Source organism: Cervus elaphus, unplaced genomic scaffold (genome assembly GCF_910594005.1).
Source record: "Cervus elaphus unplaced genomic scaffold, mCerEla1.1, whole genome shotgun sequence".
NCBI lineage: Eukaryota > Metazoa > Chordata > Mammalia > Artiodactyla > Cervidae > Cervus > Cervus elaphus.
Window position 1 is genome coordinate 47,885 of NW_025316723.1, and position 26,791 is coordinate 74,675.

The window sequence follows — 26,791 nt, forward strand, 5'->3', positions numbered from 1 at the left end:
AACGAGGAGAACACAAGGGGCGAAAATCAGAGGAGGATCAACAGTATGCCACTACGTGGAGTAAGAGAAGTGTGAAAAACCCGAGGCGAAGAAACAGGGGAGAAGAATACGAGGAGCAAGAAAAAAAAAGCAAAATACAAAAACGAGGAGAACACAAGGGGCGAAAATCAGAGGAGGATCAACAGTATGCCACTACGTGGAGTAAGAGAAGTGTGAAAAACCCGAGGCGAAGAAACAGGGGAGAAGAATACGAGGAGCAAGAAAAAAAAAGCAAAATACAAAAACGAGGAGAACACAAGGGGCGAAAATCAGAGGAGGATCAACAGTATGCCACTACGTGGAGTAAGAGAAGTGTGAAAAACCCGAGGCGAAGAAACAGGGGAGAAGAATACGAGGAGCAAGAAAAAAAAAGCAAAATACAAAAACGAGGAGAACACAAGGGGCGAAAATCAGAGGAGGATCAACAGTATGCCACTACGTGGAGTAAGAGAAGTGTGAAAAACCCGAGGCGAAGAAACAGGGGAGAAGAATACGAGGAGCAAGAAAAAAAAAGCAAAATACAAAAACGAGGAGAACACAAGGGGCGAAAATCAGAGGAGGATCAACAGTATGCCACTACGTGGAGTAAGAGAAGTGTGAAAAACCCGAGGCGAAGAAACAGGGGAGAAGAATACGAGGAGCAAGAAAAAAAAAGCAAAATACAAAAACGAGGAGAACACAAGGGGCGAAAATCAGAGGAGGATCAACAGTATGCCACTACGTGGAGTAAGAGAAGTGTGAAAAACCCGAGGCGAAGAAACAGGGGAGAAGAATACGAGGAGCAAGAAAAAAAAAGCAAAATACAAAAACGAGGAGAACACAAGGGGCGAAAATCAGAGGAGGATCAACAGTATGCCACTACGTGGAGTAAGAGAAGTGTGAAAAACTCGAGGCGAAGAAACAGGGGAGAAGAATACGAGGAGCAAGAAAAAAAAAGCAAAATACAAAAACGAGGAGAACACAAGGGGCGAAAATCAGAGGAGGATCAACAGTATGCCACTACGTGGAGTAAGAGAAGTGTGAAAAACCCGAGGTGAAGAAACAGGGGAGAAGAATACGAGGAGCAAGAAAAAAAAAGCAAAATACAAAAACGAGGAGAACACAAGGGGCGAAAATCAGAGGAGGATCAACAGTATGCCACTACGTGGAGTAAGAGAAGTGTGAAAAACCCGAGGCGAAGAAACAGGGGAGAAGAATACGAGGAGCAAGAAAAAAAAAGCAAAATACAAAAACGAGGAGAACACAAGGGGCGAAAATCAGAGGAGGATCAACAGTATGCCACTACGTGGAGTAAGAGAAGTGTGAAAAACCCGAGGCGAAGAAACAGGGGAGAAGAATACGAGGAGCAAGAAAAAAAAAGCAAAATACAAAAACGAGGAGAACACAAGGGGCGAAAATCAGAGGAGGATCAACAGTATGCCACTACGTGGAGTAAGAGAAGTGTGAAAAACCCGAGGCGAAGAAACAGGGGAGAAGAATACGAGGAGCAAGAAAAAAAAAGCAAAATACAAAAACGAGGAGAACACAAGGGGCGAAAATCAGAGGAGGATCAACAGTATGCCACTACGTGGAGTAAGAGAAGTGTGAAAAACCCGAGGCGAAGAAACAGGGGAGAAGAATACGAGGAGCAAGAAAAAAAAAGCAAAATACAAAAACGAGGAGAACACAAGGGGCGAAAATCAGAGGAGGATCAACAGTATGCCACTACGTGGAGTAAGAGAAGTGTGAAAAACCCGAGGCGAAGAAACAGGGGAGAAGAATACGAGGAGCAAGAAAAAAAAAGCAAAATACAAAAACGAGGAGAACACAAGGGGCGAAAATCAGAGGAGGATCAACAGTATGCCACTACGTGGAGTAAGAGAAGTGTGAAAAACCCGAGGCGAAGAAACAGGGGAGAAGAATACGAGGAGCAAGAAAAAAAAAGCAAAATACAAAAACGAGGAGAACACAAGGGGCGAAAATCAGAGGAGGATCAACAGTATGCCACTACGTGGAGTAAGAGAAGTGTGAAAATGCTGATGCGAAGAAACAGGGGAGAAGAATACGAGGAGCAAGAAAAAAAAAGCAAAATACAAAAACGAGGAGAACACAAGGGGCGAAAATCAGAGGAGGATCAACAGTATGCCACTACGTGGAGTAAGAGAAGTGTGAAAAACGCGAGGTGAAGAAACAGGGGAGAAGAATACGAGGAGCAAGAAAAAAAAAGCAAAATACAAAAACGAGGAGAACACAAGGGGCGAAAATCAGAGGAGGATCAACAGTATGCCACTACGTGGAGTAAGAGAAGTGTGAAAAACCCGAGGCGAAGAAACAGGGGAGAAGAATACGAGGAGCAAGAAAAAAAAAGCAAAATACAAAAACGAGGAGAACACAAGGGGCGAAAATCAGAGGAGGATCAACAGTATGCCACTACGTGGAGTAAGAGAAGTGTGAAAAACCCGAGGCGAAGAAACAGGGGAGAAGAATACGAGGAGCAAGAAAAAAAAAGCAAAATACAAAAACGAGGAGAACACAAGGGGCGAAAATCAGAGGAGGATCAACAGTATGCCACTACGTGGAGTAAGAGAAGTGTGAAAAACCCGAGGCGAAGAAACAGGGGAGAAGAATACGAGGAGCAAGAAAAAAAAAGCAAAATACAAAAACGAGGAGAACACAAGGGGCGAAAATCAGAGGAGGATCAACAGTATGCCACTACGTGGAGTAAGAGAAGTGTGAAAAACCCGAGGCGAAGAAACAGGGGAGAAGAATACGAGGAGCAAGAAAAAAAAAGCAAAATACAAAAACGAGGAGAACACAAGGGGCGAAAATCAGAGGAGGATCAACGGTATGCCACTACGTGGAGTAAGAGAAGTGTGAAAAAGCCGAGGCGAAGAAACAGGGGAGAAGAATACGATGAGCAAGAAAAAAAAAGCAAAATACAAAAATGAGGAGAACACAAGGGGCGAAAATCAGAGGAGGATCACCAGTATGCCACTACGTGGAGTAAGAGAAGTGTGAAAATGCTGATGCGAAGAAACAGGGGAGAAGAATACGAGGAGCAAGAAAAAAAAAGCAAAATACAAAAACGAGGAGAACACAAGGGGCGAAAATCAGAGGAGGATCAACAGTATGCCACTACGTGGAGTAAGAGAAGTGTGAAAAACCCGAGGCGAAGAAACAGGGGAGAAGAATACGAGGAGCAAGAAAAAAAAAGCAAAATACAAAAACGAGGAGAACACAAGGGGCGAAAATCAGAGGAGGATCAACAGAATGCCACTACGTGGAGTAAGAGAAGTGTGAAAAACCCGAGGCGAAGAAACAGGGGAGAAGAATACGAGGAGCAAGAAAAAAAAAGCAAAATACAAAAACGAGGAGAACACAAGGGGCGAAAATCAGAGGAGGATCACCAGTATGCCACTACGTGGAGTAAGAGAAGTGTGAAAATGCTGATGCGAAGAAACAGGGGAGAAGAATACGAGGAGCAAGAAAAAAAAAGCAAAATACAAAAACGAGGAGAACACAAGGGGCGAAAATCAGAGGAGGATCAACCGTATGCCACTACGTGGAGTAAGAGAAGTGTGAAAAACCCGAGGCGAAGAAACAGGGGAGAAGAATACGAGGAGCAAGAAAAAAAAAGCAAAATACAAAAACGAGGAGAACACAAGGGGCGAAAATCAGAGGAGGATCAACAGTATGCCACTACGTGGAGTAAGAGAAGTGTGAAAAACCCGAGGCGAAGAAACAGGGGAGAAGAATACGAGGAGCAAGAAAAAAAAAGCAAAATACAAAAACGAGGAGAACACAAGGGGCGAAAATCAGAGGAGGATCAACAGTATGCCACTACGTGGAGTAAGAGAAGTGTGAAAAACCCGAGGCGAAGAAACAGGGGAGAAGAATACGAGGAGCAAGAAAAAAAAAGCAAAATACAAAAACGAGGAGAACACAAGGGGCGAAAATCAGAGGAGGATCAACAGTATGCCACTACGTGGAGTAAGAGAAGTGTGAAAAACCCGAGGCGAAGAAACAGGGGAGAAGAATACGAGGAGCAAGAAAAAAAAAGCAAAATACAAAAACGAGGAGAACACAAGGGGCGAAAATCAGAGGAGGATCAACAGTATGCCACTACGTGGAGTAAGAGAAGTGTGAAAATGCTGATGCGAAGAAACAGGGGAGAAGAATACGAGGAGCAAGAAAAAAAAAGCAAAATACAAAAACGAGGAGAACACAAGGGGCGAAAATCAGAGGAGGATCAACAGTATGCCACTACGTGGAGTAAGAGAAGTGTGAAAATGCTGATGCGAAGAAACAGGGGAGAAGAATACGAGGAGCAAGAAAAAAAAAGCAAAATACAAAAACGAGGAGAACACAAGGGGCGAAAATCAGAGGAGGATCAACAGTATGCCACTACGTGGAGTAAGAGAAGTGTGAAAAACCCGAGGCGAAGAAACAGGGGAGAAGAATACGAGGAGCAAGAAAAAAAAAGCAAAATACAAAAACGAGGAGAACACAAGGGGCGAAAATCAGAGGAGGATCAACAGTATGCCACTACGTGGAGTAAGAGAAGTGTGAAAATGCTGATGCGAAGAAACAGGGGAGAAGAATACGAGGAGCAAGAAAAAAAAAGCAAAATACAAAAACGAGGAGAACACAAGGGGCGAAAATCAGAGGAGGATCAACAGTATGCCACTACGTGGAGTAAGAGAAGTGTGAAAAACCCGAGGCGAAGAAACAGGGGAGAAGAATACGAGGAGCAAGAAAAAAAAAGCAAAATACAAAAACGAGGAGAACACAAGGGGCGAAAATCAGAGGAGGATCAACAGTATGCCACTACGTGGAGTAAGAGAAGTGTGAACATGCTGATGCAAAGAAACAGGGGAGAAGAATACGAGGAGCAAGAAAAGAAAAGCAAAATACAAAAACGAGGAGAACACAAGGGGCGAAAATCAGAGGAGGATCAACAGTATGCCACTACGTGGAGTAAGAGAAGTGTGAAAAACCCGAGGCGAAGAAACAGGGGAGAAGAATACGAGGAGCAAGAAAAAAAAAGCAAAATACAAAAACGAGGAGAACACAAGGGGCGAAAATCAGAGGAGGATCAACAGTATGCCACTACGTGGAGTAAGAGAAGTGTGAAAAACCCGAGGCGAAGAAACAGGGGAGAAGAATACGAGGAGCAAGAAAAAAAAAGCAAAATACAAAAACGAGGAGAACACAAGGGGCGAAAATCAGAGGAGGATCAACAGTATGCCACTACGTGGAGTAAGAGAAGTGTGAAAAACCCGAGGCGAAGAAACAGGGGAGAAGAATACGAGGAGCAAGAAAAAAAAAGCAAAATACAAAAACGAGGAGAACACAAGCGGCGAAAATCAGAGGAGGATCAACAGTATGCCACTACGTGGAGTAAGAGAAGTGTGAAAAACCCGAGGCGAAGAAACAGGGGAGAAGAATACGAGGAGCAAGAAAAAAAAAGCAAAATACAAAAACGAGGAGAACACAAGGGGCGAAAATCAGAGGAGGATCAACAGTATGCCACTACGTGGAGTAAGAGAAGTGTGAAAAACCCGAGGCGAAGAAACAGGGGAGAAGAATACGAGGAGCAAGAAAAAAAAAGCAAAATACAAAAACGAGGAGAACACAAGGGGCGAAAATCAGAGGAGGATCAACAGTATGCCACTACGTGGAGTAAGAGAAGTGTGAAAAACCCGAGGCGAAGAAACAGGGGAGAAGAATACGAGGAGCAAGAAAAAAAAAGCAAAATACAAAAATGAGGAGAACACAAGGGGCGAAAATCAGAGGAGGATCACCAGTATGCCACTACGTGGAGTAAGAGAAGTGTGAAAAACCCGAGGCGAAGAAACAGGGGAGAAGAATACGAGGAGCAAGAAAAAAAAAGCAAAATACAAAAACGAGGAGAACACAAGGGGCGAAAATCAGAGGAGGATCAACAGTATGCCACTACGTGGAGTAAGAGAAGTGTGAAAAACCCGAGGCGAAGAAACAGGGGAGAAGAATACGAGGAGCAAGAAAAAAAAAGCAAAATACAAAAACGAGGAGAACACAAGCGGCGAAAATCAGAGGAGGATCAACAGTATGCCACTACGTGGAGTAAGAGAAGTGTGAAAAACCCGAGGCGAAGAAACAGGGGAGAAGAATACGAGGAGCAAGAAAAAAAAAGCAAAATACAAAAACGAGGAGAACACAAGGGGCGAAAATCAGAGGAGGATCACCAGTATGCCACTACGTGGAGTAAGAGAAGTGTGAAAATGCTGATGCGAAGAAACAGGGGAGAAGAATACGAGGAGCAAGAAAAAAAAAGCAAAATACAAAAACGAGGAGAACACAAGGGGCGAAAATCAGAGGAGGATCAACAGTATGCCACTACGTGGAGTAAGAGAAGTGTGAAAAACCCGAGGCGAAGAAACAGGGGAGAAGAATACGAGGAGCAAGAAAAAAAAAGCAAAATACAAAAACGAGGAGAACACAAGGGGCGAAAATCAGAGGAGGATCAACAGTATGCCACTACGTGGAGTAAGAGAAGTGTGAAAAACCCGAGGCGAAGAAACAGGGGAGAAGAATACGAGGAGCAAGAAAAAAAAAGCAAAATACAAAAACGAGGAGAACACAAGGGGCGAAAATCAGAGGAGGATCAACAGTATGCCACTACGTGGAGTAAGAGAAGTGTGAAAAACCCGAGGCGAAGAAACAGGGGAGAAGAATACGAGGAGCAAGAAAAAAAAAGCAAAATACAAAAACGAGGAGAACACAAGGGGCGAAAATCAGAGGAGGATCAACAGTATGCCACTACGTGGAGTAAGAGAAGTGTGAAAAACCCGAGGCGAAGAAACAGGGGAGAAGAATACGAGGAGCAAGAAAAAAAAAGCAAAATACAAAAACGAGGAGAACACAAGGGGCGAAAATCAGAGGAGGATCAACAGTATGCCACTACGTGGAGTAAGAGAAGTGTGAAAATGCTGATGCGAAGAAACAGGGGAGAAGAATACGAGGAGCAAGAAAAAAAAAGCAAAATACAAAAACGAGGAGAACACAAGGGGCGAAAATCAGAGGAGGATCAACAGTATGCCACTACGTGGAGTAAGAGAAGTGTGAAAATGCTGATGCGAAGAAACAGGGGAGAAGAATACGAGGAGCAAGAAAAAAAAAGCAAAATACAAAAACGAGGAGAACACAAGGGGCGAAAATCAGAGGAGGATCAACAGTATGCCACTACGTGGAGTAAGAGAAGTGTGAAAAACCCGAGGCGAAGAAACAGGGGAGAAGAATACGAGGAGCAAGAAAAAAAAAGCAAAATACAAAAACGAGGAGAACACAAGGGGCGAAAATCAGAGGAGGATCAACAGTATGCCACTACGTGGAGTAAGAGAAGTGTGAAAATGCTGATGCGAAGAAACAGGGGAGAAGAATACGAGGAGCAAGAAAAAAAAAGCAAAATACAAAAACGAGGAGAACACAAGGGGCGAAAATCAGAGGAGGATCAACAGTATGCCACTACGTGGAGTAAGAGAAGTGTGAAAAACCCGAGGCGAAGAAACAGGGGAGAAGAATACGAGGAGCAAGAAAAAAAAAGCAAAATACAAAAACGAGGAGAACACAAGGGGCGAAAATCAGAGGAGGATCAACAGTATGCCACTACGTGGAGTAAGAGAAGTGTGAACATGCTGATGCAAAGAAACAGGGGAGAAGAATACGAGGAGCAAGAAAAGAAAAGCAAAATACAAAAACGAGGAGAACACAAGGGGCGAAAATCAGAGGAGGATCAACAGTATGCCACTACGTGGAGTAAGAGAAGTGTGAAAAACCCGAGGCGAAGAAACAGGGGAGAAGAATACGAGGAGCAAGAAAAAAAAAGCAAAATACAAAAACGAGGAGAACACAAGGGGCGAAAATCAGAGGAGGATCAACAGTATGCCACTACGTGGAGTAAGAGAAGTGTGAAAAACCCGAGGCGAAGAAACAGGGGAGAAGAATACGAGGAGCAAGAAAAAAAAAGCAAAATACAAAAACGAGGAGAACACAAGGGGCGAAAATCAGAGGAGGATCAACAGTATGCCACTACGTGGAGTAAGAGAAGTGTGAAAAACCCGAGGCGAAGAAACAGGGGAGAAGAATACGAGGAGCAAGAAAAAAAAAGCAAAATACAAAAACGAGGAGAACACAAGGGGCGAAAATCAGAGGAGGATCAACAGTATGCCACTACGTGGAGTAAGAGAAGTGTGAAAAACCCGAGGCGAAGAAACAGGGGAGAAGAATACGAGGAGCAAGAAAAAAAAAGCAAAATACAAAAACGAGGAGAACACAAGGGGCGAAAATCAGAGGAGGATCAACAGTATGCCACTACGTGGAGTAAGAGAAGTGTGAAAAACCCGAGGCGAAGAAACAGGGGAGAAGAATACGAGGAGCAAGAAAAAAAAAGCAAAATACAAAAACGAGGAGAACACAAGGGGCGAAAATCAGAGGAGGATCAACAGTATGCCACTACGTGGAGTAAGAGAAGTGTGAAAATGCTGATGCGAAGAAACAGGGGAGAAGAATACGAGGAGCAAGAAAAAAAAAGCAAAATACAAAAACGAGGAGAACACAAGGGGCGAAAATCAGAGGAGGATCAACAGTATGCCACTACGTGGAGTAAGAGAAGTGTGAAAATGCTGATGCGAAGAAACAGGGGAGAAGAATACGAGGAGCAAGAAAAAAAAAGCAAAATACAGAAACGAGGAGAACACAAGGGGCGAAAATCAGAGGAGGATCAAACGTGTGGCACTACGTGGAGTAAGAGAAGTGTGAAAAACCTGAGGCGAAGAAACAGGGGAGAAGAATACGAGGAGCAGGAAAAAAAAAGCAAAATACAAAAACGAGGAGAACACAAGGGGCGAAAATCAGAGGAGGATCAACAGTATGCCACTACGTGGAGTAAGAGAAGTGTGAAAAACCCGAGGTGAAGAAACAGGGGAGAAGAATACGAGGAGCAAGAAAAAAAAAGCAAAATACAAAAACGAGGAGAACACAAGGGGCGAAAATCAGAGGAGGATCAAAAGTATGGCACTACGTGGAGTAAGAGAAGTGTGAAAATGCTGATGCGAAGAAACAGGGGAGAAGAATACGAGGAGCAAGAAAAAAAAAGCAAAATACAAAAACGAGGAGAACACAAGGGGCGAAAATCAGAGGAGGATCAAAAGTGTGGCACTACGTGGAGTAAGAGAAGTGTGAAAAACCCGAGGCGAAGAAACAGGGAAGAAGAATACGAGGAGCAAGAAAAAAAAAGCAAAATACAAAAACGAGGAGAACACAAGGGGCGAAAATCAGAGGAGGATCAACAGTATGCCATTACGTGGAGTAAGAGAAGTGTGAAAAACCCGAGGCGAAGAAACAGGGGAGAAGAATACGAGGAGCAAGAAAAAAAAAAGCAAAATACAAAAACGAGGAGAACACAAGGGGCGAAAATCAGAGGAGGTCAACCGTATGCCACTACGTGGAGTAAGAGAAGTGTGAAAATGCTGATGCGAAGAAACAGGGGAGAAGAATACGAGGAGCAAGAAAAAAAAAGCAAAATACAAAAACGAGGAGAACACAAGGGGCGAAAATCAGAGGAGGATCAAAAGTGTGGCACTACGTGGAGTAAGAGAAGTGTGAAAAACCCGAGGCAAAGAAACAGGGGAGAAGAATACGAGGAGCAGGAAAAAAAAAGCAAAATACAAAAACGAGGAGAACACAAGGGGCGAAAATCAGAGGAGGATCAACAGTATGCCACTTCGTGGAGTAAAAAAAGTGTGAAAAACTCGAGGCGAAGAAACAGGGGAGAAGAATACGACGAGCAAGAAAAAAAAAGCAAAATACAAAAACGAGGAGAACACAAGGGGCGAAAATCAGAGGAGGATCAAAAGTGTGGCACTACGTGGAGTAAGAGAAGTGTGAAAAACCCGAGGCGAAGAAACAGGGGAGAAGAATACGAGGAGCAAGAAAAAAAAAGCAAAATACAAAAACGAGGAGAACACAAGGGGCGAAAATCAGAGGAGGATCAAAAGTGTGCCACTACGTGGAGTAAGAGAAGTGTGAAAAACCCGAGGCGAAGAAACAGGGGAGAAGAATACGAGGAGCAAGAAAAAAAAAGCAAAATACAAAAACGAGGAGAATACAAGGGGCGAAAATCAGAGGAGGATCAACAGTATGCCACTACGTGGAGTAAGAGAAGTGTGAAAATGCTGATGCGAAGAAACAGGGGAGAAGAATACGAGGAGCAAGAAAAAAAAAGCAAAATACAAAAACGAGGAGAACACAAGGGGCGAAAATCAGAGGAGGATCAAAAGTCTGGCACTACGTGGAGTAAGAGAAGTGTGAAAAACCCGAGGCGAAGAAACAGGGGAAAAGAATAGGAGGAGCAAGAAAAAAAAAGCAAAATACAAAAACGAGGAGAACACAAGGGGCGAAAATCAGAGGAGGATCAAAAGTGTGGCACTACGTGGAGTAAGAGAAGTGTGAAAAACCCGAGGTGAAGAAACAGGGGAGAAGAATACGAGGAGCAAGAAAAAAAAAGCAAAATACAAAAACGAGGAGAACACAAGGGGCGAAAATCAGAGGAGGATCAAAAGTGTGGCACTACGTGGAGTAAGAGAAGTGTGAAAAACCCGAGGCGAAGAAACAGGGGAGAAGAATACGAGGAGCAAGAAAAAAAAGCAAAATACAAAAACGAGGAGAACACAAGGGGTGAAAATCAGAGGAGGATCAACAGTATGCCACTACGAGGAGCAAGAGAAGTGTGAAAAACCCGAGGCGAAGAAACAGGGGAGAAGAATACGAGGAGCAAGAAAAAAAAAGCAAAATACAAAAACGAGGAGAACACAAGGGGCGAAAATCAGAGGAGGATCAACAGTATGCCACTACGAGGAGCAAGAGAAGTGTGAAAAACCCGAGGCGAAGAAACAGGGGAGAAGAATACGAGGAGCAAGAAAAAAAAAGCAAAATACAAAAACGAGGAGAACACAAGGGGCGAAAATCAGAGGAGGATCAAACGTGTGGCACTACGTGGAGTAAGAGAAGTGTGAAAAACCCGAGGCGAAGAAACAGGGGAGAAGAATACGAGGAGCAAGAAAAAAAAAGCAAAATACAAAAACGAGGAGAACACAAGGGGCGAAAATCAGAGGAGGATCAAAAGTGTGGCACTACGTGGAGTAAGAGAAGTGTGAAAAACCCGAGGCGAAGAAACAGGGGAGAAGAATACGAGGAGCAAGAAAAAAAAAGCAAAATACAAAAACGAGGAGAACACAAGGGGCGAAAATCAGAGGAGGATCACCAGTATGCCACTACGTGGAGTAAGAGAAGTGTGAAAAACCCGAGGCGAAGAAACAGGGGAGAAGAATGCGAGGAGCAAGAAAAAAAAAGCAAAATACAAAAACGAGGAGAACACAAGGGGCGAAAATCAGAGGAGGATCAAAAGTGTGGCACTACGTGGAGTAAGAGAAGTGTGAAAAACCCGAGGCGAAGAAACAGGGGAGAAGAATACGAGGAGCAAGAAAAAAAAAGCAAAATACAAAAACGAGGAGAACACAAGGGGCGAAAATCAGAGGAGGATCAACAGTATGCCACTACGTGGAGTAAGAGAAGTGTGAAAAACCCGAGGCGAACAAACAGGGGAGAAGAATACGAGGAGCAAGAAAAAAAAAGCAAAATACACAAACGAGGAGAACACAAGGGGCGAAAATCAGAGGAGGATCAACAGTATGCCACTACGTGGAGTAAGAGAAGTGTGAAAAACCCGAGGCGAAGAAACAGGGGAGAAGAATACGAGGAGCAAGAAAAAAAAAGCAAAATACAAAAACGAGGAGAACACAAGGGGCGAAAATCAGAAGAGGATCAAAAGTGTGGCACTACGTGGAGTAAGAGAAGTGTGAAAATGCTGATGCGAAGAAACAGGGGAGAAGAATACGAGGAGCAAGAAAAAAAAAGCAAAATACAAAAACGAGGAGAACACAAGGGGCGAAAATCAGAGGAGGATCCAAAGTGCGGCACTACGTGGAGTAAGAGAAGTGTGAAAAACCCGAGGCGAAGAAACAGGGGAGAAGAATACGAGGAGCAAGAAAAAAGAAGCAAAATACAAAAACGAGGAGAACACAAGGGGCGAAAATCAGAGGAGGATCAACAGTATGCCACTACATGGAGTAAGAGAAGTGTGAAAAACCCGAGGCGAAGAAACAGGGGAGAAGAATACGAGGAGCAAGAAAAAAAAAGCAAAATACAAAAACGAGGAGAACACAAGGGGCGAAAATCAGAGGAGGATCAACAGTATGCCACTACGTGGAGTAAGAGAAGTGTGAAAATGCTGATGCGAAGAAACAGGGGAGAAGAATACGAGGAGCAAGAAAAAAAAAGCAAAATACAAAAACGAGGAGAACACAAGGGGCGAAAATCAGAGGAGGATCAAAAGTGTGGCACTACGTGGAGTAAGAGAAGTGTGAAAAACCCTAGGCGAAGAAACAGGGGAGAAGAATACGAGGAGCAAGAAAAAAAAAGCAAAATACAAAAACGAGGAGAACACAAGGGGCGAAAATCAGAGGAGGATCAAAAGTATGGCACTACGTGGAGTAAGAGAAGTGTGAAAATGCTGATGCGAAGAAACAGGGGAGAAGAATACGAGGAGCAAGAAAAAAAAAGCAAAATACAAAAACGAGGAGAACACAAGGGGCGAAAATCAGAGGAGGATCAAAAGTGTGGCACTACGTGGAGTAAGAGAAGTGTGAAAATGCTGATGCGAAGAAACAGGGGAGAAGAATACGAGGAGCAAGAAAAAAAAAGCAAAATACAAAAACGAGGAGAACACAAGGGGCGAAAATCAGAGGAGGATCAAAAGTGTGGCACTACGTGGAGTAAGAGAAGTGTGAAAAACCCGAGGCGAAGAAACAGGGGAGAAGAATACAAGGAGCAAGAAAAAAAAAGCAAAATACAAAAACGAGGAGAACACAAGGGGCGAAAATCAGAGGAGGATCAAAAGTGTGGCACTACGTGGAGTAAGAGAAGTGTGAAAAACCCGAGGCGAAGAAACAGGGGAGAAGAATACGAGGAGCAAAAGGAAAAAAACAAAAACAAAAAATACGAGGAGCAGAAAAGGGGGGAAAATAAGAGGAGGATCAAAAGTGTGGAAATATGAGGAGCAAGAAAAGTGGGAAAAACACGAGGAGAAGAAAAAGGGGAGAACAATACGAGGAGCAAAAAAAAAAAGAAAAATACGAGGAGCAGACAATGGGGGAAAATAAGAGGAGGATCAAAAGTGTGGAGATACGAGGAGCAAGAAAAGTGGGAAAAACACGAGGAGAAGAAAAAGGGGAGAACAATACGAGGAGCAAAAAAAAAAGAAAAGAAAAATTCAAGGAGCAGACAAGGGGGAAAAATAAGAGGAGGATCAAAAGTGTGGAAATACGAGGAGCAAGAAAAGTGGGAAAAACACGAGGAGACGCAAAAGGGGAGAACAATACGAGGAGCAAAAAAAAAAAAAAAAAGAAAATACGAGGAGCAGAAAAGGGGGGAAAATAAGAGGAGGATCAAAAGTGTGGAAATATGAGGAGCAAGAAAAGTGGGAAAAACACGAGGAGAAGAAAAACGGGAGAACAATACGAGGAGGAAAAAAAAAAAAGAAAAGAAAAATTCGAGGAGCAGACAAGGGGGAAAAATAAGAGGAGGATCAAAAGTGTGGAAATACGAGGAGCACGAAAAGTGGGAAAAACACGAGGAGAAGAAAAAGGGGAGAACAATACGAGGAGCAAAAAAAAAAAGAAAAATACGAGGAGCAGAAAAGGGGGAAAAATAAGAGGAGGATCAAAAGTGTGGAAATACGAGGAACAAGAAAGTTTTGAAAAACCCGAGGCGAAGAAAAAAGGGAGAAGAATACGAGGAGCAAAAAAAAAAAAAGAAAAAGAAAAATACGAGGAGCAGACAAGGGGGGAAAATAAGAGGAGGATCAAAAGTGTGGAAATACGAGGAGCAAGAAAAGCGGGAAAAACACGAGGAGAAGAAAAAGGGGAGAAGAATACGAGGAGCAAAAAAAAAGAAAAATACGAGGAGCAGACAAGGGGGGAAAATAAGAGGAGGATCAAAAGTGTGGAAATACGAGGAGCAAGAAAAGTGTGAAAAATCCCAGGAGCAGGAAAAGGGGAGAAAATTACGAAGAGCAAAAAAAAAAAAAAAAAAACAGAAAAATACGAGGAGCAGAAAAGTGTGAAAAATAACAGGAGCATCAAAAGTGTGAAAATACGAGGAGAAAGAAAAGTGTGAAAAATCCCAGGAGCAGGAAAAGGGGAGAAAAATACGAGGAGCAAAAAAAAAAAAAAAAGACGAGGAGCATGAAAATGTGTGAAAAATGGGAGGAGCATGAAAAGGTGTGAAAAATGCGAGGAGCAAAAAAAAAAAAAACCAAGAAAAACACGAGGAGCATGAAAAGGTGTGAAAAATGCGAGGAGCATGAAAAGGTGTGAAAAATGCGAGGAGCCAAAAAAAAAAAAATCCCCTGAGAGTTCTGCCCCGCCCTCTCCTCTATCATCTTAAGCTGCTGGGCAATGTGATCATCACACATATTTTCACATCCTTTAAAAAAAACATAGTTTTAAAAAAAATGCCTAAATGTAAATGGATGCAAAGTCAGACATTTACAAACAAAAAGGTTCAGAGCAGACTTTGGTTTCATTCAAACCAGAAACACTCTTAAAAAGCATTACAGAGAGTAAGGACAGTGCAGAGAGCAGGAACAACGTGGCTAGAATCTAGTAAATGCATGTGAAATTCTACCATAGAGTTTGTTTTCAATCCATGTGGAGGGGAGGGTGCGAGGGAGGGGAACATTATTACAGTCCCCCAGGGGTGTCTCCTCCTCTGACAGGCCATCATCATACAACAGTGAGTCGGATGGGGTGGACACGGCCAGGTCCAAGTAGTCCTGGAAGGGAGAGAGACCTGGTCACTCCTGGAGCAGGTCATTGCTGGACATGCCCCCCCCCCCCCCCCCCCGCCCTGCCTGATAGCAGAAGCCCCAGCCGAGTCCCACCCCGCACCTATCAACCTCTCGCCAGATCTGAGCCCCTGGCCAGGTCTGTCAGCATGAGTTCCCCCAGCCTCTGGTCCTCATCACAGAAAATCACCTCTTGGAGGCAGAAATGTGTTCCCTCATTGTTCTGGTCCTCTCTCTGCAGCGCTAGGGGCACCAGGCCCAGCACTGGAGAACAGGCCTGTTTATAAAACCTGAGGCTCTGGGATTGCAGTCCCGTGACTCATGTGGGAAGGCCAAGACACATTCCCCATCTGCTCCACACTTTCTGGCTTCCCTCCAGGCACTCCTGCCATCTCCAATATCAAGTCAGGACCAAGAAATCTGAGTCATCGGTGTGGGTTTTGCATAAGATGCTGCTAGAGGCTTCAGCTCCCAAGCAGGATGATTTGTGAGGACCGGCTACTTCCACTGCCCTGGTTAAAGGTGTCAAGAATGCTTCCAGTGTGTTTCTGGCTGGTTCTCAGCACTGTTCTAGGAAAGCTGTTTGTAGGCATCAGCTATTACCTCTGTTTAGGGCAAATCATAGGATGTGCCCAAACGATACACCAAGGTTGGGTTTTATTCCAAGGGGCCCAGTCCATGCATCTTGCCTTCCATGTTTGGAGAAATGACAACTTTCAGTAACTGTGTCAATTTAAGGATGAAACCACCAGAGGGCAAGCAAGGTCTGTGTCTATTTTCTTTACTTGCATCCCCAGCATCTAAGGCAGAATACAGGAGGCAGCCCATTGCCCAATCAATATTAGTGAAAACTGTGTTGATTTCCTCTATCACCTAGAGTTGTAAACTGGAGGCACACAGATATGTTGTTTGGCCCACACTGAGCTTTTGGAAATTGCTATAAAAACTGGGAAACATAAACATCCCTTAAAAAGCCCTGGCATGCTGGCACTCTTATTCCTACAGGTTACATTGTCTATGGTAACAGGTCCTTCAGAGCCAGCTGGTAGGTTACTATTTGTCACAGTTTCCACTGCTCCCTTCACTTCCCACCCCTAGCCAGACCCTTCATAGAATCTGAATTTAGGACACATTCATTCCAACTTTACTTCCTCAAGTTCCATTATTGAAAATAATTTTGTTTGGCTTTGGCATATCTTCTTCCCACCCCTGTCTGTGGAGGGCTCTTCCTAAGTGTCAAGGTAAAAATCCTGGTTTCTCCCTAATTTCAAGAAGTCCAAGAGGCCTGGATTAAGGATAAAGGTTCGTGCCCGCCCCGCCCCCTGCCCCCAGTCTGCCCTGCCCCCTACCAGGAGACGACATGACCATCTCACTCTGCACAGCCGCACTCTGCCTTTGTATTGGGAATTCCATGAACTGGGGTGAGGGAAGTGGCACCAGGGATTGGCTCCGGGTACTCACTCTGCTCTTAACCATCATCTTAGATATCTAGGTCTTTGCTGATGTCGGCAAACACTGGCCTCTTGTCTGGTTCCCGCTTCCAGCACTGCAGCATTAGACTGTACCTGGTGAGACAAACAGGTGGGTGGTGACAATCCAGCAAGGATTGCCCAGTCACAACCACCACACCCAGTACAGTGCACCTGGGCCCCAGAGGCTCTGGTCCAAAATCCCAAAGCTGTTCCTGTGTCACTGACATCCTTCTCTGAGTTGGGCCAGGGTATGATGGGTCAGCAGGGGCTCACAGTGTCTGGCGCTGTGGTCCAGCCATGCTTGTTATGGCAGCTAACGCAGAAATGCCAGTCCTTAAAACTCTTATGAAGGATGAACTGTGTATGAACACAAAAACCTGCCAAGCACACTCTGTCTTGCACCTCCCTCCCTCCCTCCCCTGGGGCTCTGGCAGGGCTGCAGGGGCCACCTTGTGGGTGAGTGCTGGGCCTGTGCCTGCCAGTCTAGGGTGCCCAGGGAGGCAGCACCTACTCACCCTTGCACTCCCACAGCCCTGAGCCAGGCACATGGCAGGTGCATGACAGACTTTGTAGAATGAATGGACCAGTGTGTGTCTAACTATGGACGACCCCCTTCTCATGTGTTCTCAACCTGTTCTCCAAGGATCATCTGATGGAACCACCATTTGATGAGAAGATTCTGGTGCCCTCGAGCTGAAGTCCAGGTGCCATCTGCCTGCTCTTTGTCTGCCTTGGTGTCTCCACTTGGGCACTCCCCTGTATGTACCCCTGGGGCCATTCTGAATTACCTGCCCCTCCCCAAGCATCCTGGGACAGGTCTCTAGCCTTAGACTGAAGCTGCTCCCTCATCCTTCCACCACCTCTCCTGGGGTCCTGCTCCCCCTCAGCTTGTAAGTCCCCCCAGGAGGCCCACCCAGCCCCCAGTGGAATCTGGGTCCCCAGCATCTGCCATCATGCCCAAGGGTGGTTCTCTGTCATCTGTGCCTTTGTCTTAGCCCGTTGCTTCCAGCTGCCCAGCTCGCCTAGGGCTGGCACCCAGGGCTGCCCAGCAGTGGGAAAGGATGAGTGTGCATGACCCCACCCCTCCAAAACCTGGAGTGTCAGTGGCTGGGGAGGCTGGACCAGAGAAAGCATGCTCACATCTCCTCGCTGCAGTTGTCTGGCCTCTCCATCCGATAGTCTGTCTTCAGAAGGTTGAAGAGCCGCTCTGGAGGAATCCCAGGGTAGGGGTTGCCGCCCAGGGTCACAATCTCCCACAGCAGGACACCAAAGGACCACCTGCAGAACCAGAGGGCCAATGAGCGACTGCACTGAGTCTGTGGCATCCTCAGCGCCCCAGATATCCTCCCCCTGGGCAGCAACAGGACCCGAGTTCCCTGTACAGAGAGTGGTCCAAGTGCCCACAGTTTCAGCCTAGGCTGACCAGACAGATGGAAGTGGAATGGAGGCGGGACCAGGTGTCTGCCTGCCCTGCCCCAACCCCCTGGCAAGCTGCTGCCCAAGCTCAGCCCCCATATCCAAAAAGGGCAGGTGGCTGACCCCTGAGGTGAAGCTCTGTAGCATCAGAGACGGCACAGGGAATGCAAATGAGCACAGTGAAAAGCAGGTCAAACTGAGGCCACAGGGCACCAGGGCACTCTGCAAAACCCCTTCACCTTTTCTGTGTGCCTGGAAATTTTCATAAGATGTTAAAAGGAAAAAACACTGCAATGGGAAAATATCAACTGTGAGGGAAAATTTACTGTCAAGTGGGGACAAAATCATCACAAAACAGCATTATCACACAAGCCCGTTTACAGTAATAAAGAATGCCTGCATGCCACGGACAACTCTAGGCAAGGCCTGTGAGTGCTGGCCGTAGTTATTTTGGGATGGTGGGGCCCCATTGACTTTTAGTCTCATTATGCTTTCCCCTGCATTTCCAGTTGTTTTACAGTCCACTTGGTAATCAGAACACAGCTGTTAAAACTGTTTAAGAATTGCCTTTTCACAGCCTACTTTATTTAAAACATGCAAGGCTGTTTACAGCAGAACATTTGGAAACAAGTCTGTTGTGGTTTTCAAAACAATTGAGAATGCAGTTGGACTTGGAAGACTTCAGTTTTGGTCTTGGAGCAGTTTGGGTACCGGAAACCCATTCAAGGTCACTCCACCCTAAACCTGTCTCTGGGTGGGGACCAGTCTCCAGGGAGCTGCTTGAAGCCCGCTCACACTCAGGCTCACAGAGAGGGAACTGTTCAGCTGGGACTGTGTGTCACTGAGATGTCCAAAGAGAGGGCAGGGGAGGTGGGGGAGGCAAGGGGGCTGCAGCTATGGCTCACATCCTCATGCATTCCACCGTGGCACTCAGAACTACTGCCTGGGCCTTTGCCATTTGCTGTGTGAGTACACAAAGCTTCCCCATCCACAGCCCCCCAGTTTGGGGAGGTCACTCTGGACGGCTGGAATGAGCTGACAGGGACTCAGGGCAACTCTGTTCCCCAGCAGAGCTGCCCAGACAGGTGCATACATGTAACCTCCACCCCAGGAAGGCAACACCCAGACTCACACATCACTCTGGGTGGTGTAGATATGATCAAAGAGGGACTCAATGGCCATCCACTTGACTGGGATCCGACCCTAAGGAAGGAGTGAAAGAAAGGCATTAACGTTGCTCTGAGATCCTAGGAACTGGTGTGTGTGGGGGACACATCTCAGGCTCTTTCAGCTCTTAGGGAACACTGAGTAATGACTCCAGTGTGTTCCTGGGTAGAGGCCAGCAGCCCAGCCTCACAGGGGCTGGAGTCCTAGCCCCGCCTTCCTAGGCTTGGCTGAGACCCCCGAGGGAGTCAGTCGGCCTGCCCACAGCTATACAAGGTGTGCTGGTCATGCACCACATCCCAAGGAATTGATGCTAAGTGCAAGCCAGGCCCCACTGTGGTCACTTCTCGGGAGATCAGGGGCACTGCACCCTGGGTGCTGCCCAGTGGGTAGGCTGGAAGCACTTCCATCAAGATCTCCCCTGATTTCTGAGGGTGAAGGGGTCTGGGAAGCCAACATCCAGTGTTTCCATCTTGGGAATTTCTGACACAAATGAACACACTAAAGGCCTTTCTAAGAAGCTCTGAGCGAAGAAATCAATGTGAGTGTCTTGAGTCTGATTTTTCCCTTATTTTATCCCAGGGCCCTTTTAGCATCCTCTAAAAGACTGTCCTCCACCATGGAGAGGCTGGAGTTCAACCTAACAAATCCTTTCTAATGCAACTTAAGAAATAGCTTTTTGGTACAAATAGATCAGCGGGCTTTCCTGGTGGCTCAGTGGTAAAGAATCCACCTGCAGTGCAGGAGATGCGGGTTTGATCCATGGGTCAGGAAGATACCCTGGAGGAGGAAATGGCAACCCACTCCAGTATTCTTGCCTGGGGAATTCCATAGACAGAGGATCCTGCTGGGCTACAGTCCATGGGTCGCAAAGAGTCAGACACGACTGATCGATTAAACAACAACAAACAGGTCAGCATCAAGGCACAATCAATTAAAAAAAAGGCATTTGCTTTGGATTTTAATGCATTTATTGTACTTCTTTTTTTTTTTTTAAAGTACTATTTAGGATTCATACCCTACATGAAGTGTGACTGCTTCGAGGGTGTGTGTTTCTAACAATGCAACCTGCAGGCTGTGCTCTCAGGGGCCGAGCTTGGGCACCTTGTGCTTCCTTGCTGGGTGACACAGGGCCTTCCCGAGGACCAGTGCATCAACAGGAAGTTCCATCCAGCCCCCTCCACGGGGTAGGGAGCACCCCTCTCCACTTCCCCTTCAGCACTTCTAAGATGTGCTGTCACAACAGAAACCCCACAAGAAATCAAATGTCATCCTCACAGCCCCAGGAGCACCTGGGCTTCACTCGCCCCTCAGAGCAAAGCTGAAGTGTATGTCGTGGCTTTCTGTGTTTTTCTTTTTGAGCAGCATCTGTTCTGAATGCCAGCTTAGCTGTGTGTCTTGAGGGGGCCTGTGATCTTCCCTGTCTAGTCTGTCACAGGGAGGCTACTAGAAAGGGGTTGGGAGGATAGCAGCACCAAGAAAGTCAAGACCAATGTCACAGGGAAGGGGACCATACCAGGGAACCAGGTTTCCCAAGAAGGTCCCCGAACCACCTGTTTTAGTGACTTGGAAAAAGCTTCCCAAATCTCTACACTGCAACTCTGGACTTTGTCTCCAGGATCCTCCTGATTGCCTTCCAAACTCACTTAGTCAGCCGTTCCTAGGCCCTTGGACCAGGAGCATACCCTGCTGTAAAGTGGTTCAATCCTTTCTGTAAAGAATGACTAGCAAGCTTGGGTTTAATTCATTTCTTTTCCCCAAGCAAAGGACTAAAGTTACACAGAAAGTAAAACAGTGACCTTCACTCTGCAGCAGTGAGAGGAGCAACTGCAGACAAGAAGATTGTTATTTCTGCAGTGGTGGGTGACCTTTAGAAGTGATAGTGATGAAAAGTGAGAGAAGCTGCAGGAACCCCACTCCCAGCAGGGAGCTCCAAAACAGCACGTGTGGCTGTGAGGAAGAGAAGGAACAGGCTCAAGACTGAGTCCTGCTCTGGGTCTCTGGGGACCCAGGACTAGGAAAGAGTTCGGGGATGAGGACTGGAAGTTTGCACTCTAAAAACCCGCTTTATCTTCCTCAGATCAAAATCTGTCCCCACCCTGTGGGCTCCCTGACCATGCCCTCTGCCCTCAGGCCATCACACCCCAGAGCCTTGTACCTTGCTCCTCTTCACGTAGGAATCCTCTTCATAAACATCTCGGGACAGACCAAAATCTGAGATTTTCATCCTGTGGCCCTCGGCTACCAGGATGTTTCTGGCTGCCAAGTCCCGATGGACAAGCTGTGGAAAAGACAACAGCAGGGACCCCTGAACCCCGGGCCAATCGCTGGCGGAGGGGGCGCGGGGCTGGGGCGGCACGCACCTTCATCTCAGCCAGGTACTGGATCCCTTGTGAGATCTGCCAGGCAAAGGAGACAAGGTCGCCCATGGTCAGGGCCTGCTCCTCCAGGTTGTCCAGGTAACTGGAGTTGCGGCTGCCCCCGCTGCCCACGTAGCCAGGTCCCGCCTTGCGGCTCTCTCGGAGGAAGCCCCGCAGGGAGCCGTACTTGGCATACTCCACGATGAGGAGCAGTGGCCCTAGGGGCAGAGCAGTAGGTACGTGGGCTGGCTGCTTAGGTGACCCTGGGCAGGCAGAAGTTGGGCCAGCACGGGGCAATCGCTTCCAGCATCCTGAGGACTCAAGCCTCAGCTCACTCTCCCATCACTCTGCTCTCCACCTTGCAGCACTATGTTACTTCAGTCATGTCTGACTCTTTGTGACCCTATAGACTGTAGCCTGCCAAGCTCCTCTGTCCATGGGATTTTCCAGGCAAGAAGAGTGGAGTAGGTTGTCATGTCCCCCTCCAAGGGATCTTCCTGACTCAGGGATTGAACCCAAGTCTTTTACATCTCCTGCATTGGCAGGCAGGTTCTTTATCACTAGTGCCACTTGGGAAGCTCCTCCATCTTGCAGGGGCTTTGGATTCCAAAGCCAGCTGCCTGGACAGTTGACCACAACCTCTTTCCTGGGTGTCCAGGGCAAGCAGTCACTGCATTTGAAGCTGCCCTGGGAGATAACCACTGCTGCTCGGATGTCAGGAACTTTCTGTACCCCTGGTCTTGCCACAGTATGGCCTGGGGACAGCTGATGGAGGCAGAGGTTCTGGACTGCCCCTGGCCACCCTCTCCCTGCCCTGCCTGCTCTCAGGCCACAGTCCTCCCCGAGGCCCGGCCCTGAGTGCTACTGGTGCCCCTGCTGCTCTCTCCCTGTCGGCCTCCCATCTCCCTCACACCCGAAATACACATGCACCCACGCGCACATGCACACACACACACACACACACACACACACAAAGTGGGAGGCCCCCAGGGTGGCAAAGCAGTTTTGGAAGACTAATAGAGCAAAATGCTCTTATGTGAAAAATGATCTGCCATTGCCTTTGCCACCCCAGGCTGGGGTGGGGTTGAGATCACCTGGAGGTTATGGCATATCTAGTAGGTGCCCAGGAGACACTGCTCATCTCTGGACTTCCCTGTCTTAAGGGCTCAGCCTGGGGCAGGGTGCTGACAACCAGGATGTCGCCAGAGACCCCAGGGAACACTCCTGTGGCAGCCCTCATGGTCCACTGACACACAAGTTTCAGGCAAGAGCCAGAGAAACCATGCTTCCAGGAAGAGAGAGGACAGGTGCCAGAGAAGAAAAGGATGGGGATGAGGGAGAATGCAGAATGGAGCAGCCCAGAGCCCCTGGCTTGTGCCCAGCAGCTGCTAGTCCCCGGCTGGTCTTACCATCCTGGCTGCAGGCCCCGTACAGCTTGATGACTTGCGGGTGGTTGACCTGCTTCAGGAGGTTGAACTCTGATAGCAGGTCCCACAGCTCGCTTGGGGAGGCATTCTCTGAAATGCACAGAAACAAAGCAGGTCACAAAGTCCCTGCTACCACCATGCTGGGTCACAGGCGCAAACGAGGGGTCTACACAGACTTGTCTCCTTCCCAGACATCCTACTCAGGTTCAGACTGAGGCCTGCCAGGACCTCACTGCTTGGAGCTACTCTCAGCCCATGGGAGGGTCAACAGCGGCCTCAATTGCCTACAGGGAGTAAGAACCAGAGGAGCGCACTTCCATGTGAGCAGAGTCTTTCCATGGAAAGCCTTCTGGGCTGGGCTATGCATGCAAATGGCATTATTTCCCTGCAATCACCATCTCTCAAAGACAGTGGCGTTAACCCTTCATTAACCCTTCTGGGGAGGTAAAGGGACTCCCTGGTGTCCCCAAACACCTGCCAACCAAGCACTTGGCAAAGGGGGGTGAGGCCCTGGAGAAAGGTGAAGGCCATGAGACTTCACAGAAGTCGTCTTGCCATGCTGAGTGTGTGTTTTCCAAGGGCAGAGATAGTTGTGCTCAGGAGCTTGGGTGTGGAGGTCTCCTGGCCAACTGTCCTCCTGGGTCATGGCCCCACATCCCACTGCCCAGTTGTGCCACTGCCTCTGGCTGTAGACTTGTCTGGAAATGAGAAGACAGCTGCAAGATGGGGCATTGGAACCCTTTGGACCACACATGAGTGACCCAGGGCCAGTCTCACTGTGCCCTCTTAGGGCCTGGGGTCTCATAGACAAGGGGCAACCCCAGTCTGAGGGCCTGGGTAAGTACACAAAAGTACCCGGCACTGCATGGCTCCCCGACTGCTGAACATCAGAGTGCATCAGCCTAAAATGTGCCCATCACATGGCCACTGGGCCCTCAGTTGGTCAAGCTGAGGCAGAACTCAGCCATGGCAGAGGACTGTCTACCCAGTCCCTGCTGAGAAGCAGCAGTGAGGATACCCAGCATGTGCTAAGACTGGGGCAGTGCTGGCCCACTAAGGGCTGGGGGGGATGGGGACTGGGAAAGGCAGGGACCTGGGGGACAGGGGCCAGTCCTTACAGGTGGTCTCTTCACCAGGACCTCAGTGGACGCTTGGCGAAAGAAATTAATGGGGCAGACTGAGGTGGGGAGAGCTGTCGGTTTTGAACTTAAGGGCTTTTAATTTAAACTCGGATCTTTACCCAACATTGATACACAAGCAACATGGCTCTGAAAGCTTTCAAGGGAGGAATGTCTTACCCTGCTTCTCCAGGGACCACACCAGCCCACATCATCCATGGTGGAGGTCCCTAGACTGCAGCCACTCAAGAAGAGCAGGGGAGGCGTATTGGTTCTTCAGGAGGCAGCAGGCTGATTGCCAGAGTCCTGGCTGTCATAAGGGCTTCATCCACCCACTGGGGCCCCCGCAGGTGTGAGTGGCAGAGCCCCCTGTGTACTGCCTGGGCACGTACCTTTCAGCATCTTCACAGCCACAGTCGTGTACCCTGCTTTGCCTTTCAGCCGAAAGGCTGTGGCCTTGACCACTTTTCCAAATTCACCTTCTCCCAGAGTTTTTCCAAGCACCAAGTTCTTCCGTGGGAATTCCCACTTGGGATCCTCCTACATTGGGTTTGAAGGAAAAAGAGAGGGAAGAGAGATGGCGAAGGTAAGAAGAAAGGAAGAAGGCAAGAGCCGGCGGACAAGCTCCATGTGCAGACGGCCGACTGTCACCTGAAGTGACAGGTGACAGTCACCATGTCCAAGGGCAAGACCCCACAGTCAGGCCCTGAGGTGCCATGACAAGATGCGTCCCCCCACAGGAAGGCAGGTGTTGCCACAGACTGGCTGGACTCCGTATGCTCATACCCTCACTGGCCTCCATCTACTATAGATGCCCTGGGCCACCTCAGGCCCAGGGCCTGGTATCTCCAGTGAGAGAGTCAGGGTTTACTCAGCACCCACAGGTGCTCACAGGGGGACCACAGCCTCTTCCCTGGGACTCAGGCCCAAGCCTCATGGCACCACCTCTGTTTTGGACACCAGGCACTGACAGTGGCCCAGGCTCCAGGACTTCCAAGAGAACTCAAGTGGCAGCTGTGGCCCCAGTTGCCTACCAGCCCTGCACTCCCAGCTACAGGATGGGGTGTCAAGAACACCTTCCTGGTGTGGCAGCCTCTAGAAAGTTACCACTGTGCCCCTCAGGTACCCCCCCATCCCTCCCTGACAATGTGTGGAAGAGTCTGCTCCTCCCACAGCCCAGCCACTGGCCAGAACTTGCACACACCGGCCTTCCCAACACACCATGCCCACTGAAGACCCCTCTGGGGTGGGGTCTTCCCAGACCCCAAGACTGGCTCGAAGACCTGAACTCTGGGGATGCTGAAGCCTGTCTGGAACCTGCCTTCCCGTCAGCACTGGATGCCCAGGTCCCCAAGTCTTGCTGTGGCTGGGTGTGGGCATGGCTCCAGGGGCTGCTTATGATGTGCCTGGCAGGCTCGCCTAACCCACAGACACACACTGGTGACCCACTGCCCCCCCCACCCAGGGACCAGAACCCTGTGTTCTTACGTCTGGGAGCAGAGGCAGGCTCCTCTAAGCACCACGGCCAGGGGCGCCTTCCAGCCAGCTCCCCAGGTGTCCTGGTGTCTCAGCTTCCCCAATAACCCATGTTGTTTGTTCTTTAAGTTGCAAAAGAGGCAGTCGTGTCTGACTCCCATGGACTGTAGCCAGGCTCCTCTGTCCATGAGATTCTCCAGTCAAGAATACTGGAGTGGGTTGCCATTTCCTCCTCTACCAAGAATCCATAGTCAGGCTCAAAGGTGACAACAGAGTCACCACCACCCTGGTGTCCACACTGCACTGGATAACAGCTGACTGCACATAAAGACTGGGCTAAGAGGGGATATCTCTCATTTGTTTCTCTTTAAAAGTACTAAAACCCCAAAGTGTCCTCCCCACTTTATGTAAGACAGAACTAAGGCCAAAGGGTCGAATAATGTGTCTAAGACCTCAGAGCTGGTCAGTGTGGTCCTGGGCCTCCGGCCCAGCTCTGGCTTCTCTGCACTCTGGGCTAGAGGCTGAAAGTGGTCCGTGCCCCCCCCCCCCCACAGAAGAACCTCTCTCATTGTGTGTCTCAGCACAAACCGTCAGGGCATATAAGGGAATCAAATGGCTCGTCCCTGGGCCACGAGGGCCATTCCCAGATGTGGTGGCCACAGAGGCCTCCTTCCTGACTTTGCTGGTTCCAAACACTCAGCAGGTGGGAGGTCTCCAGCCCCCAGTCCCCATAGTATTTCAGTCTCCTCAGCAAAAACACTGGAGGGCAGACAGGCGGAGGAGCAGCCTGGCCGGGCAGGAGGTGGTGTTTGAGCCTCCCACACTAACTGCAGGCCCAGACCATGCCATGGAGGAGGAGGCTTGGGCTGATTCTCCCCTCTTGGCAGGCCAGTCACAGAGTCCTGGGGCCAGGCTCCCCTGATGGTGCCTGAGAGGCCTCTCAGCAACCCCACTCTCCAAGCCACAGACAGAATCCCCTCCTGGCTGCGGCCAGGCCCCCCACCTGCCAGTCTCTCTCGCCTGGATGGGGACAGTGTTTCATCATGGGGCTCCTACCCAACAGACTCCCCAGCAGAGCGACCCGTGGAAATGAAGGCAGAACATCAGCCTCCAGCCCTAGGGTGGTCCTACCTTCTGAGAATAAAACCCACACACTCCTCCTCAGGGCCTCCCCCAAGGCTGCATCCTCCAGCACTTGGGGCCTCCGTAGGAGATATCTTAGGTGGGTACAGCATGGCCTGCCCTCTCCTTGGAGCCTAATGGCCCAGATCTCAGTCATTTAAATCCACACCCATCCTTTTCCACACTGATTCACGCTCTCTGCCCCACCCCTGCCTTCTGCCCTCCCTGAAAGACATCTCGGTGGAGGTTAGAAGACAGCTGGAAGCTCACGAGG

General features: G+C 48.2%; 1 protein-coding gene across 1 annotated transcript in view; it reads right to left on the bottom strand.

Annotated features, from left to right (window-relative positions):
- Positions 1-14,678: 14,678 nt before the first annotated feature.
- The window catches only part of LOC122691321 (proto-oncogene tyrosine-protein kinase receptor Ret-like), a 49,608-nt gene continuing 37,495 nt past the window's right edge, over positions 14,679-26,791 (bottom strand). Inside the window, 9 exon segments of the mRNA XM_043897938.1 lie at positions 14,679-14,950; positions 16,424-16,444; positions 16,446-16,527; positions 17,575-17,712; positions 18,983-19,053; positions 21,173-21,295; positions 21,378-21,592; positions 22,784-22,891; positions 24,312-24,459. Of these exon segments, the coding sequence (XP_043753873.1) occupies positions 14,771-14,950; positions 16,424-16,444; positions 16,446-16,527; positions 17,575-17,712; positions 18,983-19,053; positions 21,173-21,295; positions 21,378-21,592; positions 22,784-22,891; positions 24,312-24,459 (1,086 nt within the window). The 3' untranslated portion in view covers positions 14,679-14,770.